The 22068-nt window shown below is 46.6% G+C and overlaps 1 protein-coding gene across 1 annotated transcript in view; it reads left to right on the top strand.

Annotated features, from left to right (window-relative positions):
* Positions 1-11323, top strand: part of usp54b (ubiquitin specific peptidase 54b) — a 33490-nt gene extending 22167 nt beyond the window's left edge. The window contains exons 12-19 of the mRNA XM_071523993.1: positions 116-508; positions 1057-1235; positions 1459-1617; positions 4145-4292; positions 6401-7269; positions 7855-7982; positions 8213-8344; positions 11237-11323. Of these exons, the coding sequence (XP_071380094.1) occupies positions 116-508; positions 1057-1235; positions 1459-1617; positions 4145-4292; positions 6401-7269; positions 7855-7982; positions 8213-8344; positions 11237-11323 (2095 nt within the window). The remainder of the gene's footprint in view (positions 1-115; positions 509-1056; positions 1236-1458; positions 1618-4144; positions 4293-6400; positions 7270-7854; positions 7983-8212; positions 8345-11236) is intronic.
* The last annotated feature ends 10745 nt before the right edge of the window (positions 11324-22068 follow it).

Below are 22068 nucleotides of genomic sequence, written 5' to 3'. Positions count from 1 at the left end.
TGCACTGCAGTGTTATATTCCTGTAATATCCTGTGTAACACTCTCTGCTCCCCTCCATCCATCCATCCATCCATCCATCCGTCCGTCTGTTTGTCCTTCCTGCCCCCCTCTGTAGTTCTTCTGGAGGGCGCTACAGGCCAGCCTGGAGGCCCAGGAGAGAGGCCCTGAATATCGACAGCATCTTCACCCGGCAGAGAGGCTCCCCGCTGGGCTACAGCACCCTGCCCGGTCCCCCTCCCTATCTGGAGCCCCGGGACCCCCTGCTCTCGGCGGGACCCGCTCCACCCGTGCAGCAGGGGCTGGCGGAGGTGGCGGGAGGGAGGGAGACGGGGGACGCGGAGCCGGGGCCTGGGCTGGCCGGGCTGGCCGGGCCGGCCGGGTCGCTGGGCGGTGGCAGGACGATGGGCCCCCCCGCCCCCCCGCCTCTGAGAGGGGTGGAGCATCAGCCGCGGCTCATTCAGAGGATGGAAAGTGGCTACGAGAGCAGCGAGAGGAACAGCAGCAGCCCTGACAGGTAGATGACACACACACACACACACACACACACACACAAACACTATTGCACACACATACCTTTAAACATTTAATCACTCGTTACAAAACATACTCATGCATTGTACTCACGCTATACAGTATGCATATATCTATACTTTATGTTTGCAATTTCACAGTTATACAGTAATGTTTCACAAGACATTAAATATTATATACGCAGCTCCAGTATTTAGCATCAGCAATTCAGTAGCCTCAGAGTTCAGGTTTCTCTTTCTGCCTCCTCCTGCCCTCCCTCTCTCTTCCTTTCTCTCTTTCTCTTTCACTGTCTCATTCTCTCTCTCTCTCTCTCTCTCTCTCCCTGTCTCTCTCTGTCTCTTTCTGTCTCTCTGCCTCTCTCGCTGCATTTTTTCAAATCAATTTCTCTTCAAAGGTGCTTTATTGGCATGAAATACAAATGTGACATTAACAACAACAAATGGTCCAATAATATCAAATCAATCAATATACAGATTTATCCAGGGACGTGCGATCTGCATTGCCAACATTTTTTTTTCCATCCTGCGTCTCTCTCTCTCTCTCTCTCTCTCACGCATGTTCCCTCTCTCTCTCCAGGGAGGTGGGGCAGCAGAAGCGGGTGCTGATGTCAGGGCCTTCGTGGCGCTCGGTGCCCAAGTCGAAGAGCAGCGGTGCCATCCTGCAGGAGCTAGCTTCACCCAGCTGGAGCGGCGGCACCAACATAGGTGTGTATATGTGTGTGTGTGTGTGTGTGTGTGTGTGTGTGTGTGTGTGTGTGTAACATGCATTTATTGTTATTTTAACAAATCATAGCAACCATTTGATTTACATGTGAATGAATTACTCTGATACTCTCTTTCCTGTGTGTTTACATGTTGTCTTGTTCGTGTGCATGTGTGTGTGTGTGTGTGTGTGTGTGTGTGTGTGTGTGTGTGTGCGTGCGTGCAGGCTCAGGGCGCAGCGAGCTGGACGAGCTGCAGGAGGAGGTGGCGAGGAGAGCCCGCCAGCAGGAGCAGCAGAGGCGGAGGGAGGCGGAGAGGGAGGCGGCCATGGGATTCAACCCCAAACCCAGCAAATTCATGGACCTGGACCAGCTCCAACACCAGGGTATGGATGGAGCAGGGGTGGAGGGAAAGAATGAGGGAGGGAGGGATGGAGGAGGAAGGGGAGAGGGGTAAAAGTTAGACAGGGACAGAGGGATTGAGATTGATGGAGGTAAAAGAAGAGGAGGAGGCGAGGACAGAGATTAGTGAGGTTAGAGGGACAAACTGTATTTAAAGCTGTACTAGGCAACTTCACACATTGGAAGAGAGAGAGGTAACTGAATATTGTGGTTTATTGTCAGTAAACTGTAACTCTGCTGCTGTTTAGGAGACACTTTTGTATTTCACTCGTTAAGTTTCAATTTGTCACTGAAAAGATGTCCCACCAGTAAATCGGGCTGAGTCTCAGTTAGAGGTTGATGTGAAACTCTTCTCTATTAGAGCCCCGCTTTGTTTGATTTAGGCCGATAAGGCGGGTGTATTCTCACATAAAAGTCTTGCCTAGTGCAGCTTTAAGGCCATATTATCACCTGTTGTCTAGCTGAGCCGTCACAGTGACTCGTGTGTCTGTGCTTCTGTCTGACCTCCTCTTCGTCCTCGTCCCCATCTGTTCGTCTGTCTCTCCATCTGTCAGTCTGTCTATTAGCTGTCTATTATCTATTTAGTTCAGTGTGTGTTACGCTAGGACACATATTTTGGTTGTGTGTGTTATCCGTGTGTAAAGTATAATGACTGATTATAGGCTGTGTGCTTGTATGTCAGAATGCGTGTGTTTATTTACAGTACTGAGCGTGTGTGTGTGTGTGTGTGTGTGTGAATGCCCTCTAACAATTCCAGCTGGGCTCAGTGTAGTAGCCAGCAGAGAGCAAATCCCTGTTAGATCTAGCCGCTGTGTTTTCCCAACATGGAAAATCCTGTGTGATGGTTTCTGACCTGGGCTAGGTGGGAATCTCTCTCAGTCGGGTTCCCGTTTAAAGGGATTGGAATCACAATCCTGGTCCAAGGTCAAAGCTCCGGTGTCCCAGTCAAACCCTAGGGAGCTCACAACGTGTGTGTGTGTGTGTGTGTGTGTGTGGTCCACAAAATGTGTTTCTCTGTGTGCGTGTTCCTGTATGTTCCTGTATGGATATTTGTGTGTCTTAATGTGTGTGTATGTGTTCCTGTGTTCAAAAAAATATGTGTGAGTTTGTGTGTTTGTGTATGTGTGTTTTCTTGTGTTCATAAAATATGGGTATGTGTGTGTATGTTCCTGTATATGTATGTATGTTTATGTGTGTATGCGTGTTCCTGTGTTCACAAAATGTGTGTGTTCCTGTATGATCCTGTATGTGTGTGTGTGCCTTTATGTATATTTGAGTTTGTGGTCCTGTGTTCACAAAATGTGTGTGTCCATCTGTCCTCAAAATATATTTCTGTGTGTGTGTATGTGTGTGTGTGTGTGTGTGTCTGTGTGTGTGTGTGAGTGTGTGAGCCTTGTATGAACAGTAGGTGTGCAGGATTTCCCCTCCAGCCCAGCGCTACCTAACTCTAGATCAGGGATTATGATGTTGTGTCCTGTCTGTCCTACTGTGTGTGCTTCAGTGTGTCTATGGTTCAGCCTTACGTACCTGACACACACACACACACACACACACACACACAAACAGAGCCGACACACACACACACACACACACGCACACCCCTATGAGCACACTCAACCTTGATGAAGTGAAAGGACAACTTGTGGATGAACAGATGGCATCACTATCAGTGCGATTACGCAACGGAATTTGGTTTCCCACATCCGTATCAATGGTTTTCGGGCCGACTTCAACCAACCTGCCTCGCTCTTTAGAGGACACACAGCCGACAACAACAGAGCTGCCATGAACCTTCCTTCCCATCCTGTCTCAACTCCTATTGGCTAAAACTTTTTTTAAAAACTCTTAAAACAGCGCGCACTTCTCCACGGCAGCCAAGATGGGTGATGGTTGCTCTTTTGTTGTCTTTTGCCGCATCTTCTTCTTCTTCTTTGTCTTTTAAACCAACTAACACCGGCCGCAGTCGCACGCCGGGGCTGCGTTCACTACGCTGCGCATCACGCAACGCTCTCTCTCCGCTATAAACCTCTTTTCACTCTGCGGTGTCCGTGGATTAGTGAACGTAGCCCTAACTCCGCTCCTCATTTTCTAACCTCAACTGTTTGACTTACTAACTGCACATACGAGTGTACACATTCATACGTTTGCAGTACATGTACAGAAAACACACGCACACACACACACACACACACACACACACACTCACACAGTAGAGGAGCGTATTGCATGCCGGCCCCCTCATAACCACTCCTTTTGCTCTGCTTCTCTTTTCTCTGTCCCCCGTCCCTCTTGTCTGTGTTCTTTCATCCTCATTTCTTTGTCTGTATAACTCTTTCTTCCTCTTCACTCCTCTCTCATCTTCTATTTCTGATTTCTCATTTCCCCTCATCACTTTTCTCCATCCCCCTCTCCGTTCCCTCACTCCTCTCTCTACCTCTCTGCCATCCTGTCCCCTCTCTCGTTCTGTCTTTTCTCCTTTTTTATCTCCCGCTCTGTTGTTAACATCCTCAGCTGTGCTCAGACCCCTGCATGAGGCTAACGCTCATAGCGGATTGGCTGTAGCTGCGTGCATGAGGAGCGCTGGGGGCCCAATCAAACGCAGGCAGGAACAGGATATGGAACGGGAGACAGGAAGCGCCCGCCCACAGGGGCCCCGCAGGTACCACCACTGTCCCCTTATGTGTCCGCAGCGGTGCCTGTCTCAAAATCACCTCAATACCCCCCCCCCCACCCCCCACCCCCTCCTCCCTCCCTCACTTCTTCTTCGTGTGTGTCCTCAGCACTGCCTGTCCTAAAACCCACCCCAGGACCTCCTCCGTGTGTGTGTGTCCTATGGGTGCTGGCTGTCTAAAAACACTTCAACACCCTCATGTGTGTGTCTTCAGCACTGGCTGTCCAAAGTCCCGGGACCACTTGGTTTTGTAACACCCCCCCCCCCCTCCCCCACCCCCCAGCACTGCACTCTCATACCCTGCTGTATGTGTGTATGCGCGTGTGCATGTGTGTGTGTTCTCACACGCACCGGAGTATATAACTTCTAATCCACTTTGTGTTTGTGCGTGTTGCAGTGCAGCAAAAACTTGCTTTGCTAGGCTCTATGTTGCTATGGAGAGAGAGGGGCGAGAGAGAGAGAGAGAGAGAGAGAGAGAGAGAGAGAGAGAGAGAGAGAGAGAGAGAGTGAGTTACTCTCTGCTTGTCTGTGCTTCACTGCTTTCCTTCATTGCGCTGTGCTGCTCTTTGTATCTATGTGCTGCCAAAGCTTCTCTCTGCTCTGTGTGTGCTGCTGATCTGTCCGTCTCTATGCTGTAGAGTTGCAGTCAGTCAGTGTGTTTCTGTCCTGCGCCGCAGACACAGATCCTGTGCTGCGGTTTATTTTTGTTCTTTGCCGGTGTGTTTGTGTGTTAAGTCAACCCGTCTGTTTCCCTACTGATGTGTTCGTTTTTTTTGTGAGGGGGAAAGAAATGGAGTTCTTGTATGAGGAGTGCTGAGCCAAAAAACATCAAATCCAATGTGACTAGTCAAAAAAGAGTGAGGTAGCACATCCAAAATTTGAGGAAAATGACTGGATGCGGCACTCACTTTTACTTTTGCTAATTCACTCTTTTTGATTAGTCATGTAGTGTTGGTTTTATTCTGTCTCTGTGTGTATGAGTAGCCTGGTTAACTGTTGTCAGTAGGGCTGAAGGGGAGGAGGAGGAAGAGGAGGAGGAGGGGTATAGCTCAGCGCTCTCCTCTTTTATTACCTTCCTCCTCTCCTCTATTGATCAACACAAGCCTCTGATTTATAGCTCGCTGCTGCAAAGCCTGCTGGGTAATTACTAAGGCTGGAAGAGATGGGGAGAGTTAATGTGGGGGATGGGGGTTGGCACCCACACACACACATATACACACACTGGCGCGCGCACACTTACATAAAACTAGACACACAAATATACCGACACTAGTTTACTATACACACACACAAACATCTATATCTAAATGCAACTGGGCACGCGTTAACACATTAGCAGCCTACACATAGACACACACACACACACACACACACACACTTCTACACTAATAAAGTATAGAATAGATACCATCCCTCTGCATCTCTCCTCCTATCCCCCTCAGACAGGATCCACTAATGTTCAACATATATCATATCCTGCACATATCAACGCTATGTAAATCAATAAAGTAATATAGTGCCCAGTGAGACCAAATTACTCTATAGAAGCCACATTTATTTTCAGCGTTGATATACTGCACCAGTGCTCTGTGCAGTTTTATAACCAGGCCAACTGGTAGATTGCTGTTTTCAAAATCAGTCGCTGAGATTAAATTTGAATCTTTGGTCTTTGAGCTGGATTTGTTTGGATCAGAAAGTTAGTTTGCTGTATTTGCAGTGATCTTTCGATCAATAAAGCAAAGCTTGTGCCTGTGTCTGACTCATAAACAGCATGGCTGTGAAATCAGCAAGGCATTAACATCCCATACATCTTTACCGAAGTGTTTTGCTTGCACACGGCTAAGTCAATTGCGTGTTCTTAGCTGTTTGTTCGTTTGTTCTGTATGTGTGGTGTGGTGTGTGTGTGTGTGTGTGTGTGTGTGTTTGTGTGCTTGTGTGTATGTGTTTGTGTGTCTCAGTCTGTTTTCTGTCTGTTTATCCTAGTATGCGGTTGTGACCTTCCTCTATGCAGTAACTCACCTGACGTCAGAGCAGCTCTGTTTTTTTCTCTGCTGCTGGCTGACTGACACGCTCCCTCTCTTGTGTCCTCCCTCCAGTGAACAGCCTGGCCCGGTCCAAATATTGCTGACGCCCAATCAGGAGGAGGAAGAGGACCAGGCAACGGCCAAGCAGGACGCTGCCCTGGGCCCCGACCCGCCCCCTCCGCCCTACAGGCCCCCCCCTCCTCGACCCCCGCTCACCCTCAGCCTCGCTCACCCCTGCGCCCCTTCGGGCCAGGGGGAGGAAGGGGGCGCCGGCCCGGGGTCGGCCCGGAGGGGGGAGGGAGGGGAGGAGGAGGGGCGGGAGGGGACGGGGGTGAGGCTGTGTGAGCTGCTGCAGGCGGGGGGGGTGAGTGTCAGACCCCTGGGGAAGCACTTAGCCATCTCCCTGCCCTCGCTTCCTCTGCGTCTCTGGGATACACACACCGCGCACACCGACGGCCCGCAAACACGGCCTCAGACACACTCCGCACACACGCACCTCGAACCCTCACACACACACGCTCCCCCTCCGCCTTCCTCTCCTCCTCCTCCTCCTCCTCCTCCTCCCCTGCCGGAAGCCTCCGGGCAGAGGAAACCTCTCACGCCCCTGTGGCAGCCCCCCCGGCCCCGCTCCCCCGCCGACGCCGCTCACCATTGGCCGAGCTGCGGAGCCGCCCCCGACACCGCCACGCGCCATTGGTCCTCCTGGAGCTTGGACCGCCCAGATGCCGTGGTGACGCCATATGACACGCCCCCAGACCGCTGCGTTCCCATCAGGCCACAGCACTCCGGCCAGAACTACAGCTACAGCTGCCAGTCTTCCCCTGGGCACTACAGCTCCCAGCATGCCCTTGGGCAGCACAGCGACCCCTGTGACCATGAGGAAGCAGAGCTGTCTGAGCTGGATTCACTCTACCAGGCCAGTCTGCTGGCTGGCAAGACAGGTACACACACACACACACACACACACACACATACAAAGACCAAGTAGTGTTGAGTTCCATTGCTGTCATCCCCTCATCTCCACTTCTCTGATACAAATCTGAATGAAGTAGTAGTAGTCCTCAAATGTATTGAAATGCATCTTTACCTCCTTGATTTGATGAATTTCCTGTTGAAACAGGATGTTGGGGCGGGACATAATGCAGTTTGGGGATCATTCAAAAGTCTAAACCAATGGAATATGATTCAAGGAGAGAAAGGCAGTTTTATTTGATGGGAGGGGCAGAGGGGTGGGATTGTTCAAAAATCTGTGATGGTTTTATTGGTTGGAATTTAAATGTACGCCTACTAGTGCAGCATAAGGTCACCATGAAAGATTCTCTGAAATAGAAGCAATGGGAGGTCATTTCATGGGGACTTTAATATTTATACAGCATGTAAGTTAATAATAGAACATAATAGAGCATGGTACTAACACTGCTAGGGCTTTTGATGCCCACTGGGGACATCCACGCAAAAAGTGTATTATTGTAGAGCATCCTAGTATGTGTGAGTGTTGACTTCCAGCCTGCCTGTGTCTCCTTCAGGCTGTAGCCCATCGGAGAGGCTCATATCCAGGGTGGGAGGGCAGACTCGCTCCCAGACCCCCAGCGCTGACATGGAGAGGAGTGTGTATGGGACGGACTGTACCAGCACCCCCACCTACCTCAACAAGGTAAAGACATGCTTGTTCTCTGAGTCTCTGTCTTTGGAACACACACACACACACTCACACGCACACACACACACACGCACAAACACGCACACACACGCACACACACGCACACACACACACACACACACACACACACGTATCGTTCTTTCTGCTACAATCCCCCCACACCTTCACAGATCACCCACGGATCCATTTTCCATCATCTGACAGACATTTCTCTCCCTCTCCAGCCAATGGTGTTGCGGGATCTGCGTTTGGGGGTGGAGCCTGACGACGGGGAAAACCTGCAGCGAATCGGACGCAGCCTGAGCGGCACGGTGGTGACCTCGCGCCGCAGCCGCCTCACTGCAACACGCAGCTTTGTGAGTCTGACCTCCTGTGCTCTGCTGCCTCCCTGTGGCTGCGCTCTTAAACTGCACCCGCCTGATGTCCCACCTCGGCACTTTACACGTTGCTTTTCCCTCTGCTCTCTTCCCCCGTCCCGTTTGTCTTGACTCTTCCTTTTGTCTCGCTTTTCTGATTTCCAATCTGTCCTCCCGCTCTCTCTCGCTCTCCCCCTGTCTTCCCCTCTTTCTCTCTCTTTCTCTCAAAGGTGAAGCAGGCAGATGTCAGTGCCTCTCCTTGCTTACTTCCTCTCTTCTGAGTCCCTGTCGCTATTCCACCACTATCATCACCTCCATCCTCCTCATCACAACACCTTCTCATCACCACTTCCCTCCACTGCTTCACAGGTAAACACTGCACTGAGTGCATAGAAAGTTACGACTGTGATCTTAAAGGAAAATACCAGTGATCACCTAAAGACTGTCCAGACCTGCTTAAACATTTCTTTTTTTGGTTTAAGGTACTTGGAGTACCAGATGAGTGGGTTTCTGGACAATTTATAGTATACCAAATTGGATTTCAAATTATTTCATGTTATTTTATTGATATTCTGGCAAACATTTTGTTGCACTTTGTGACAAACCGCACTCATCTGGTATATAAGTAGGCTAAAGCCCTATTTGCACATAACTAGTATTACCTGTGGACCTCCAGTGATTTGAAATTGCCTGCCATGAAGATGGTGTTTCTGGCATGCAACTTATTTTTTTTCTTCGTCTTCTTCGTCTTTCTATCTTCCTCCTGTCATGAAAAATGGAGGCAGTAGTGGAATTTTTCAGCTCAAACTTTAAGTTTTGCTTTGTTAAATCAAGAAATGAGAAATTGTACAATCTTGACCTTATACAATTGTATTCAAGGCACCGGTGATCTCAGCGCATGTCATTATCCTGTGCGAAGGGGTTGGGGGATAATTCATTACATGAGGTCCACACATAATAGTAGTCCAGTGCAAATAGGGCTTAAAACAAACCAGAAAATCAACATCCAGATACTGTTTGAGCCGGGTCTGTTGCATCTGTTATGGTGTCAGAAAATTCAAAATTGCATAAATTTCCACTGATCATAGAATCCTGTTTAGTGTGAGACTCCATCGCAGTCAGATCCTGCTGAGAGATTTCCTCGTCAACCCAAGCACATAAGCAAACTTTCCAAATGTCAGCAGCGTCACCTGAGTTCAGAAATATCCTCCTTGCTTCTTTCAGGCAATAACTTGACTGAGCCCACGAATGAGCTGTGAACGAGCTCTGGGATGAGTGGCATTTTAATCACGGCACCCAGCAGAAACTTTTCTTTCCAGCTTATAACTTTTATGGCTTGCTGAAGTGACACCTACAGAGAGTGCAAAGCTTTCTGGTTTGTTCACATCCCGCAGCCTCTAAGGAGTTGTTGCGGCAGAATGCGACTTAATGGCAGAAAACAGACTGACAAGCAGAAGTGCCATCACTGATTTTTACACTTCTTCTGTGGTTTCAGAGTGTAAAAATCACACCTCCCTGTACTGTGGGAGTGTTGTGGTATCCAACTGGGTCCAACTTCAGTGAACAACATGCGGTCCTTCTACTAGCTTTCTAGGATAGAATAGTAAATAATGAAGAGTGTCATTCCAAAAGGAGATACGCACCATTTGAACAATGTGACATGACCCTAAAGGCCCCAAAGAAGATTGTGTTTGTGGCCCCAAAACACTCCAACCACATCCACCAAATTACTCCCACAACTATATGAGCAGACACACACACACACACACACACACACACACACGAATGAAATTACCAACAAATCCTACTTAATTTTAAGATAATGGGAATATAAAAACGAGAAGTTAAGGAACAATGGCACCAGGGAGAAATTGAAAGCAGATCAGCAAATTGAAAACATGTAAAGAGACAATGACAAATGAACACCAATAAAAACAAATAATGAATAGTTGCTACAACAGTGCAAAGTATTCAAAATAAAAACAGTGAACACTCCACTCCAGACTGTTGCACAAACCAACAGCTGCTATCAGCTGCTGTGGAAACTAGCTCCCCAGCCTTTCAACACCATCCAACATCAAAGAGCACGTCCTCAACATGTCTGCCTCCTTGATTTTCTTGATGCAGTGTCATCAGTGACATCATCATGTGGCACCTGCCCGCCAGCCTCATGGTTTATTCTAATGATGGCGAGTCCAGTGTCTGAATTTTCTTTTTGGAGGCATTTCACCTGCTGCCAGTCGGCTCAAAACATGTCTTGGCATCTAAAGTTAGATAGTGAGGTAGCATGAAGAGCATGTGCCGTGCATGTGTGTGTGTGTGTGTGTGTGTGTGTGTCTGTGTGCACATGCTGGGCAAGAGGGAGGGGGCTGCATGGCACATGTTGCTGCACGCTGCTCATAAAATCCCCCTCTGACAAAATGATTGCTGGTATGAAGGAAATATCATTGAAGTTGTCAGCTCTCTTCAGCTATCTTCACTTACAAAATAGCAGCTATTTAGAGGATGCAATCATCTGTGTGTTTTGAATATTAAGCAATGGCAAAACTGACAACAGGACAGGGAAATAGATATATGGTGTTTTGAAATGAAACCCTTCATTTGGTAAGTAGTTTGCAGGCAAGCCAATGCTCCAGTGGAAATTGGAAAGCGAAATTTGAAAGAGTCCAGTCCCCAAATGCCCCAAATAACAACAATCAGACTGGGAAATGGTAAAGAGTTATTGATATTTTAAATGTAAAACAGGTATGTGGATGCTGTTAAACAGAACAGCGAGTACACACTGATATTTTCCTTTAAACTGCCCAAACAAACCCTTTACTTGCTGCCTGTTGTGTATATGAGCTGCTGTCCTGACCTGTTTACCATGCTGTCCTCCCTCCCCCTGTCCAGGAGCTGTCCAGTGGTGCAGGGAGCTTCTGGCTGTGTCTGACGGGGGTCAAGCTGTCTTCTGACCAGAGTCCTGCTCTGCTTCACTGATGTCTCCCCCCCCCCCCCCCCCCCCCCCCCGTCCCTCCCGCCCCTCCCGCCCCTCCCGAAACACATACACACAGACACAACAGGCATGTCATAGGGCAGCGGCGGCCGGGGTCGTCGGCGACCTCGCCACGACGGACCTGGGATTGGCTCAGGAGGATCGACCCTCAACCCTCTCCTCCCCTCTCCCTCCCCCTCCTCCCTCCTCCCCCTCCTCCCATACGACGTGCACACGCAAAACACATGCACGCACACGACAGGCACACGCACATCCGTACTGACGTAGAGCCTCCCTCGCCGCCTGCAGCACCTTGCTTCGCCCCCCTCCCCTACCCCCTCCCCCCTCCCCCCCTTAGTCCACTACTCTGTCTATGCAGTCACTCTGACCCCCCAACTACAACCTCAACCTCCCCCTCTACTTCCCAGGACTGTTGTTCTCTCCCCCTGGGCCTTTCTGGGGGTTTCCCTGCGCAGTCTGACCGGGACTCTCTCGGAGGGACCTGAACTCTCCACAGCTCAGGGGGAGGCTCTTACACAAGTAGCCACGCCTCTTCCTCTTTCTTCACGGGCATTTCCTGATGGACGCACACACGCACCTGAACTGGGTCCGTTTCAGAGGGACGGCCATGTTTTGTTTTTGTTTGTTTTTTTGGTTTGGTTTGGTTTTCTTTCCTGTGTGCGCGCACAGTAAACCCGTCCGAGACTGAACTCTCTAATAACTAAAAGTCATGTACAGAAAAACTCATGTATGAAACCTGTATGTTAATTAATAAGACCTTATGGAATGTTGATAATGATAATTAATGAATATTGATAAACTTAAAGTGGTACTTCCTCATGTCTGCATTTCAAAGAGGAGTGGAGTGCACTTCACAAGTGTCTAGCTGGAGTTTCCGCCCCCAAAACGCTCGCCGACCTAATGACAGCTCTCCCGTTTCTACCGGGAGATTAAACAAGACAAGCGCTTCCTTTTTCTCTGCTTTCTGTCTTTCTTACTTCCTTTCTGCCTCTTTCTTTCTTTCTTTCTTTCTTTCTTCCTTCCTTTCTTTCTAACAGGCAACAGTAGCGCCAGCAACAGGCCAACAGAGGAGGAGTGTGGAGAGAGGGAGGAGGGAGAGAATTAGATTAGGCCGCCCTTCTCTTAGGCTTTATCAGTGAGAATGGGCCGCGACTCGAGTGCACTTTGCGAAGGTTTCTCGGCAGAAGTGCACTTGCCGGAGGCTAATTTGGACTGGGAAGTGCTCTCTGGAGGGCGCAGTAGCTGGCGAGGAGTCGACGGAGTCTGCTTTACTTTAGGCCTCAGGTGAACTTCAATGGCACTCATGAATTCACACTTTATTATTCCTCTCTCCCACTGACCCTCAGATGTGAATAGGAAGTGCTCATCTTCAGCCTGAGACAAGTGACATGTCTAATATGAATATGCTTTATATGATATATATGTATTAGAGGTATATTTTCAGCCAGTGAGCTATCTTATTCACGGAGATGTCAACCATTCCTCAGTTGTAACGCAGGTATGAACAGTTATTACAGTTATGGACAGTTACAACTTGATTCACTCTCACATAGTTGCCCCCCCTTACAGAGTAGCATTCTGACATGTGTAGAGTACATTCATTATATGCTTTAATCTATTTAATATGATATAAAATAACAAAGTCCTTACTGAAAAACTGGCCAATGTAAAGTTATTAAAGAATTTACCAATGTTGATCGATCGTTGTAACTAAACCAAAGGTTGGCACTTAACTCAGACAGTGTATTTAACATTGCTGTTTTTGTTTTTCATTTGGGTTCAGTTTGGATTTTGTTGTTGTTTTCTTTGGGTTCTGGATGTGGGAGAATGTAGCCAATTGTAGCGCATGAGTCCGCTATGCAAATCAACCTTCCCTCGCGATCTTGTATCAGAGACAGACAGGAGGCAGACACACCCACCCACGGGCGCTCTTACGGACTCTGGCAGACAAGGAGAGGAGATCTCATGTAATGCTGCTGGTGAACTTTGTTGTTCTGCATCTACTACTGTGTTACAGCCAATGGAATGCAAAAAGAGAGCAACAAGGAGGGAGATAGCAAGAGAGAGAGAGAGAATGAATGAATGTAAACTGAGTCTGAGCACTGAGACAAAGGTTGAAAGTGTGTGTGAATGAGACGATGGTAAGAGACAGAAGTGGAGAGTGGAGAAACACGTGTTGCAGATGGCTTGTTGTATGTGGGTGTGTGTAGGCTGTGTGTGTCAGTTCTGGGGTAGTGTTGCTCGGGGAAAGAGGGAACCTGTATTTTTGCAATAAAGTTATTACCAATGCACTCCCACAGGGGGCGTAACCACCGTAAAATGTCTGTGTCCTCATTGGTTTATATAACTTTTAGTGGAGGTGTAGGTTGACTTTCAGTCTGAAATGTTTTGCATAATTCACACCGAAACATTCCTGGAGTTCATTCAAATTCACGGGCAACTGTATCACACAACTATTCCCAGAGCAATCCATCCTGTTAAATATCATGGGTTAGCCCAGACCCAAATTGGTCTGAAATGTCTGAAGGGTCAAGACAAGAAAAGTTCACCAGTCGTCTAGAGATTCAATCAATAGGTTTGAATTATTGACCAGTAGGGTTTTTTGACCCAAGCAGGACCAGACAGTGCAGTGTAATGTTCCTTTGTCCAATCAGATGCATCGGTTTTGACCTCAACCCAAGCAGAAAATGAATCCAGACAGGGTATTGCTAAAGACGTTACATTTTAAAAAGTAAAATTTTTCTGATTCAGGGAGAGGAAGAACACCAATTGAGTCTTTGGAAAATGCCAAAGGGGGCTAAAATATCTGGTTATATACACACACACACACACACACACACACACGCACACACACGCACACACACACAATATCCAAGCATCTGCCCTTCGTTAGCAATTATATTGCACCCCCTTTTTATCTGACACAGAACAGTTCCTCTACATACTTCAAATATCTGTAGGCTCCTTGCTCAAAACAGTTTATTTGCATGCACACAACAAATGTGATTGTAATGCGATTACATAGTGGTTTCAGTTGGTTTTATGCTGTTAGTTGGAGGAAGTATAAACACATAACATACTCGTTACTCTGATTTTACTTGCATTAATAGAGACCAGCCAGAGTGGGACCAAGTTGAGCTTGTGTAGTTGGTGGCATAGCTCATGTTCTGTAAAGGCTGCTTAGATCAAAAGGATCAAGACAATAACCATGTCACATGTAAACCAATTATTAGGAGAGGCATCACTTCATAGAATCATGTGAACAGGTAACACTATTGTTTTAATCTGAGTTTTGGCAATAGTGGCATTATTATGCACATGTAATCATGATGTTTCTCCATACTTGTATCTGTATTGCCTGCCTTGCCAATGGGTAGAACATGGCACTAATCCTGTCAAGGTTGGGGATTCATTTGTCATTGGGGCCAAAAATGCTATGCTGATGTTATGATGGCCTGGCTGCAGTTTGCCCCTCCACCACTAGATGTAAGCAGTGACACAATACTGAGCTGTCACTTGGATTGATTCATTTAGTCACTCACTGCCAAGGCTGTCATGCACATACAGTACACACTCATACACACACACACACACACACACACACACACACACTCTTCGCACTCACACAAACAACTTTGTGTGGGGAAAGTTTTCTCTGAGGTCGAGGTGACGACTTAAAGTTTGACAGCAGTTCTTGTTAAGGCAACAGAGGACAGCATGCAACCCCTGTGGAGCAGAACAAAGGAAGGAGGCTGTGAGAGAGGTGACGAATCAATAGCCATTACATTTCACATGTTCCTTTCTCCAGTACAGGAAGAGTGCATTTGATTGTGCTTTTATCTGTGTGTGCATACTGTATGTGTGTGTGTGTGTATGTGTGTTCTTGTGCTTCTATCCTTCTGAGAACCAGTTCGATTTTTAGACCTTCAGAGTGACGATGTTTTTGCTAAGCGAGGTCATTTTGTCTGATCCTTACTTCCTCAATAGGGCTAGTTTAGGGTTAGGATTTGGGTCTAGGATTAAGTTTAGAATCAGGATTAGGTTTAGGTAACAATCGTGTAATTAAAAAAGTAAAAGTAAGGATTAGAATTAAGATTAGTGTTGGGTTAGGATTATGATTAGGGTTAGGAGTTAGGGAATGAATGTTGTCAATGGAAGGTCTTTTGCTGGGATGGACACACACACACACACCTACACACACATTTTTCAATGTCTTACTGTATTTGCAGCATGACAAATATGCCACCGCCTATCCCATCACTCATCTAGAGTATATGTCAGCCCAAAGTCTATCTGTGTGATTCAGCCACACACCAAAGCTTTCCTGTCTATCACACACCTATCCATCTATCCATCCATCCCTCCCTCTCTCTCTCTCCTCCTCCTTCTTCATCTCTCTCTCTCTCTCTCTCTCTCTCTCCCTGGGAGTCGTGTCGTTTAATTTAACAATGAGTCATCTTCACTTCCTCATCTTATCTTTCTGTTCTTTCTCTCTACGCCCCCCTCCCCCGGCCTCGGTACCGGTGGTCGTCGTGCCTACACCGCACGGACGCGAGCGCACGTGCGGAGGACTCACGTGCGCCCCGGTGGCAGACAGGCGCTTTCGCTCTCTGAATGAGAAACATCGTGAGCTAAAAATAACCCACCGGCGGAGGAGGTAGAGGAGCCAGGGAAGACGACAGAGGAGAGAAATAGAAACTGCGGGGTTATTTTTACCCGGCGTCCCTCTGCTGAATCCCGAGCGTGACTGCCTCCCTTTAAAAAGAGTTTTCCTTTCTTATTTAGTGGTCTATTTTCGTCCCAATCCAGCCGCCATGTCTCCTCGACTGCAGCTTCCTGTTCAGTTAAAACTTTTGAGGAGTAGTTTCTTAAGGCAGAGGGTAGCTATGACGCAGGATAAAGGGAGAAATACCGTGTACACGCCCACACTTAACACACACTTACAGAACAAATACCTGAGAACACACACTTGAATAGCTTTATGCTAGCATCACGTGATCACTTGCTGATTAAGATGTGCAGAAAGCGAATGCCTTCCTGAGAGCCAGACAGTTTTTTTGACCAAAACACTGCACTTCACCTCAAATACACAGAAGCAATACTGACTAAATGTTGTCAAGAGAAATATGTGTATATCCAAGAGATAGCTGTGATAAAAAAAAGAAGCAAAAACATTATATTAAAGTCACCCAGAAGTCACCTACAGCTGCAGTTTTCAAGCCTGGTCCCCATGACCTGAGTCCTGCTGCTTCTCATCATCCAATCAGGGACTGATTTACACCTGGGGCACCAGGTTAATGCAATTAACTGCAATTAACTAGCTGGTAGGATGGAAAACCAGCAGGAAGGGACCGGAAACCACTGACCTACAGGTTTGTTTTACAGTTAGATGAAAAAAGAGCAACTCTGGTAACAGTCTTGCAAGGGCTGCATTGGAGTCTCCCACTACACACACATACACACACACACACTCACACACGCACTCACACTTACCTACTGCATTGGCACGCAGTACTGTCACCTAGCAACCAGCACAGGCAAGAAATGGTTTTTAGCACCCATTGTCTAAGCCATGCAGGCATTCATTCATTCATTTTCAAATTAATTTATTCACTCACTCATTGACACATTCATTCACTCATTTTTCTGCATGCTTTCTCTCTGTCTCTCTCTCTTTCTCTCTCTCTCTCTCTCTCACACACACACGCACGCACGCACGCACGCACGCACGCACACACACATACTGTACTACTTAACAAACCTGTCCACTCTTCATTATTATAGAATGAGAATCAAAACTCCTGTTACAGTGGTTTGCACTGTAGTCCCTCTGTCATTCCAGAGCAAGCATGTGTGTGTGTGTTTTGAAATCCTCTCCTCCTCAGTTCTACTATCTCCAGTGTTGGAGGAGGAGACGGAGATTGAGGAGATTTAATGTTGGCTACATAGCGAAAACCCGCTTGTGTTGCAGTGGGTGGAATAATGGCTGGGAGATATGTGCATGGGCAATAACCACTGCAATTATTATCAGAACCACTGTTTTTACTGGAACCCTTTCGGCAGCATACTCCCCACTGTGTGTGTGTGTGTGTGTGTGTGTGTGCGCGTGTGTGTGTGCGCGTGTGTGTGTGGGCATGACGGGAAGTATTCCTTTCTCCTATTAAGGACTTCCAGTTGGACATTAACCCTTAATCTGTCACAGTAATGCCAGATGCCAAGGCCATCCGCTCTGTACAAGCATAATGGATACCTTCCTCTGCCTGTCTCTGTATCTCTTACTTTTTCTTATCTTTCTCTCGCCTCCTTTTCCGCTCACCCCTCTTTCTCCTGCATCTCCTCCTTCCCTCATCCCCATCCCCTTCCACTCCTCCACCCCTGCCGCCCCACCCGGCACTTCTGTTCATGTCAGTTTTAATACAAAGGACCATAGTGTCAGAGGTGACAGTGGTAACCGATTGGCTGCCAGTGACCCATATCTGACCTCTGCAGCCTTTATTTTATTTATTTTTTAAATAACTCCCCAACACTCACATCACACTCTCTTTCTCATGTTCTATGCCTTTTCAATCATTCTCTCTCTCTCTATCTGTCTATCGGTTTTGCCTCTCTCTCTCGTGCTGCTGTGTTCTGAGCATCTTCAATCCTCTATTTATCTCTATCTCCCTCCCATATTATGTTTATTTTCAGTGATCCCCCCCCCCCCCCCCCCCCCCCCCCTCTCTCTCTCTCTCTCCCCATCTCCCATGTTTGTCTCCTTGCTTCATCCCTCCAGATGAGGTGGATTTATTTTTGCCCTGTCACTCATGGTGCAGCTCCATCCAAAGGATACCTGAATAATATACCGGAACAATCGATAGAAATGTTGCCTGAAGGAAAAAATATTCCACATTAATGTCAGACAAAACGGGCTAAGTGGGTCTGCAGGGTCCGCTGTGAGCACATGCTTCAGTCATTGTAATTCTTCTCCATCAGTTTGCTGTTCTTCATGCTTTCTTCAAGGCGTGACTGGCTTGAGTTTCGGGGAGCTTGGGGGCAGTGTCGACCAACCCTTAAGTCAGTGTGGAGCTCTGTCTCAATGTAGGCCACAGCGGAGCGACCGACACCAAGTGTGAGAAGGAATTATCTTCCCCTCCTCGACTCTCCCATCTTCCGCTTGTCTCTGATTCGCTGACCAGCTGCATGGCCTTCATCTTGATCCCCCCGAAGTCATAATTGGGTGATTAGCCGGACGCCATCCTGAGCGCGTGCTTGTGCGTGTGGCGCGCATGCTGTATGTGCTGGCTGACAGTTTAATGTGGAGTTAATCCTGTTGAGATTTCCCATGACATTATTTATTTGGCCTAGTACATATGACATGTTTGTACGCATGAGGTCGTCAGCAAACTAGATTACACAAACTCCATGCAATGTGTTGTTTACACTGACTTGAAATCCCTCTCTGGTCCTCATGCAGATGGACCACTCTCACCAATCTTGATCCATATATTGAACAATCTCTCTCTCTCTCTCTCTCTCTATCTCTCTCTCTCTCTCTCTCTATCTCTCTCTCTCTCTATCTATCTAAATATACAGTATGTATCTCTCTTTTTCGCTGTATATCTGGCTCTGTTTGTCCATCCTTATCTCGTCTTCTGTCAAGGCTTCTGTTGCCAGTCACTCTCTCTCTCACTATACATCTGTCTCTGTTCAGGTCTGTCCCGATCCATACATTTAATCTCTCTCTCTAATATCTCTCTCTCTCTCTCTCTCTCCAGGGAGGTGAGGGCTTTGTGTCCTGCAGACCCTGTAGCAATAAAGCGAAAACGGTCCCTGCACACCTTGGGGTGGAGTGCATGTGTTTTCTCTCAGAAATGACATTGTCTCATTTATGAATGCTTGGGGGCCCCACAATGCAATATGTATGGTGGGAGAAGAGGGTCTGACCATTTGTATTAAAATGCTAATTGTACCTGTGAGGGCTGCCAGCATTGTAAATACTGTTATTGTTGTGTGTGTGTGTGTGTGTGTGTGTGTGTGTGTGTGTGTGTGTGTGTGCGGATGCGTGGTTGATGAGTTTTTAAGTTGATTTTAATTACGTCCTCTGTTTTGTTGTGAGATGTTTCATTAATTAACAACAAAAGTAAAAGCCTCTCCCTCTCTTTTTCTGGAAATCATGTTTGGATGTGGCTGTGTTCTCCGCCCCCTCCTGCTCCACCATATGCTTCCTACCCATGATGCTATGGCTGTCGGTTTTCTACCCATGACGCTTCACTGCAAGGGTCACTGGGAAGCAAGGAAAGGTTATCTGGCACAGCCTCCCTTGGCAGCATCCGTTCACCCTTTCACACTCAATCATTTTCTTTCATTTAAAGTCGCTGAAAGTCAGTTTATATTCTTCTGGTTTTCTTCTGTATTCTATATTTGAATTTGTTCCCGCCCAGCCACACACACACACACACACACACACACACACACACACTCACACACCTCCCACCCCTTTCTCCCCAAACCAAAACCCAGTGATTCATTTCTTTGTCTCCCTCATTCATTCTGTCTGACAAAATCTCTTCCTTTTATACACACACATACACACAGGGAGAGACAGAGAGGGAGAGAGGGAGTCCAACTCGCTATTTGTCGCTTTTGACACCCTCTCGTTCATCCCGTCTGTCAGCTCTTTACAATAACTTCCCCGGCTGTGCCACTTTAATCTGCTCTCTGCCATTTTAATCTAAGCTATTTGCCTTTTATGTGAAGAGGACAGAGTGCAGCCAGATGCTTTTTTGTAGTAACTCCATCAAACAGGGACACACACAAACCCTGGTGCAGTGACTGGGTGATGCCTCTTTCACATTTATCACTACCCTCCAAGTCCATACCTCTTACCATGCTGCCTCCTCAAAAGACACACACACACACACACACACTCATGCACCAAACTTTATGCTGTGGAATCTTCTCCTCGCACTCACATCCCTATCAGGATGGAAAATGTCTCGGTGTCTAGATAATCATCATCTTCAACAATATTGTCCTTTTCTCACAATCAGTGAGATTTTTGCATACATCCAAACACCAATTCCAAAACCATCTCTTTCCTCTCTCTCTGCAGCTCTCCTCTGCCATATTCATTAGGTTTGTCTCTGGAGCAGAGCTCAGAGCGGAGGAGTCCAACCTCCTTGTTAGATCTGTTCTGGGATTACAACACTACAACATTCCCCTCGACTTCTCACGGCGGCACGTGAATTAATGTTCCCAATGGATCAAATCAATCATCCACCAAACCATCAAATCTCATTCGCCCCGTGCCAGTAATTCATCGGGAAATGTGGGAAGGCAGCGTGGCTTTCACAGAGGATGAAACCGATTCTATACGTGGCCTCAATGTCCTTTGGAGAATTCTATTTAACAGGATGATTGATTATTTCTCCCACATTTGTAGCTCACATGACCTTTCCAGCCGCCTGTTGTTTCTCACACAGTGACAACATCACCAGTGTTTGGGAAGATATAAAAATAGTATTGTATTCCATATTATCTTTTTATCAAAGTATTTATTTATTCCAATATTTCTGTCTGTGGAGAGTAAATTCAATTTGTAAAACTTTTATTGTATTATGTATTAAATTGTATTGTATTATGTTATTCTCACAAACACACTCAACAGCAAGATCCTTTTCGTCATTATATATTGCATATATATTGATATTTTTTATAATGTTTCCACCTATTTCACACTGCATACACTTATTTATTTATTTTGGCATGTTTTCTTATCATTCATATCCCGCATTCATTCTTCTGCTTTGTCTCAGTAAGTTCTACTGTTATTTTGCAGACCCTGATAATGTAGTCCGTACTTTTCCACATACTCTTCCTTCATTCCCTCTCGTCGATATTGTTGATTGCATATATTTATATAATCCCCAATTGTTATATTCTTTTTTAAATTCTATTATTCTCTGCTCCTATATCTATTTGCTGCTACAACAACCCAGTTTCTCCACAAGAGACCATTACAGTTTCATCTGGCATGTTGGCACATCCATCAATTTAGCCATGTAGAGGACATATTTGACTAAAATATTTCTCCCTCTCCACTAAATTAACTCCAAGTGTGTGTTTCCAAAGGTGAAAATTAAAGCAAAGAGACATCTCAGCCCCCATCTTTGATTTGAGCTTAACAACAACAACAGGAAATGAGCCACAATATAAATTCAGTCAGTGTCTTGGTACACTTCAGCAGAGGTGATTATGAATGTAACTTTTTTCCCCTGAAAAAAACAAAATAGCAATATTGACACTACCCCATTTTACAGTTTAATTTTACTCAGTTAAAGTATTATGTGTTGCGTTATCCCCAACACTGAATAAAACATAGATGGAAAAAATTCCATGATGCCATAAGCACTCATTGTAAGATATCCAGTTATGTACATGTAGCTTGAGTACCTATTAATAGTATTAACATACGTGCTTTGTGGAAATCAAGTGGATTTGATCACCAATACAGCAAACACTGATGAATCAGAGTCAAGCACCAGGTGCATTGACATACACTGGGAATAGTCCTTGGTGAAATGGCGCAAATGAAAGCAGCAGAATATACAGACATATACAGATATGTTACACAATATACATAATGCATAGTATAAATGTTTTCAATATGGATTGAATTTGCACAGAATCATTAGTCACCAGTTGTCCAACAATAAACTCCAAGCTGACTGTAAGGTAGAGAGAGTGATAC

The sequence above is a fragment of the Centroberyx affinis genome, unplaced genomic scaffold (assembly GCF_046629955.1).
Source record: "Centroberyx affinis isolate AG114_WGS23_722 - 3 ecotype Tasmania unplaced genomic scaffold, CSIRO-AGI_Caff_v1 ptg001131l_1, whole genome shotgun sequence".
Classification (NCBI taxonomy): Eukaryota; Metazoa; Chordata; class Actinopteri; order Beryciformes; family Berycidae; genus Centroberyx; species Centroberyx affinis.
This window is presented reverse-complemented; position numbering and strand designations above follow the sequence as displayed.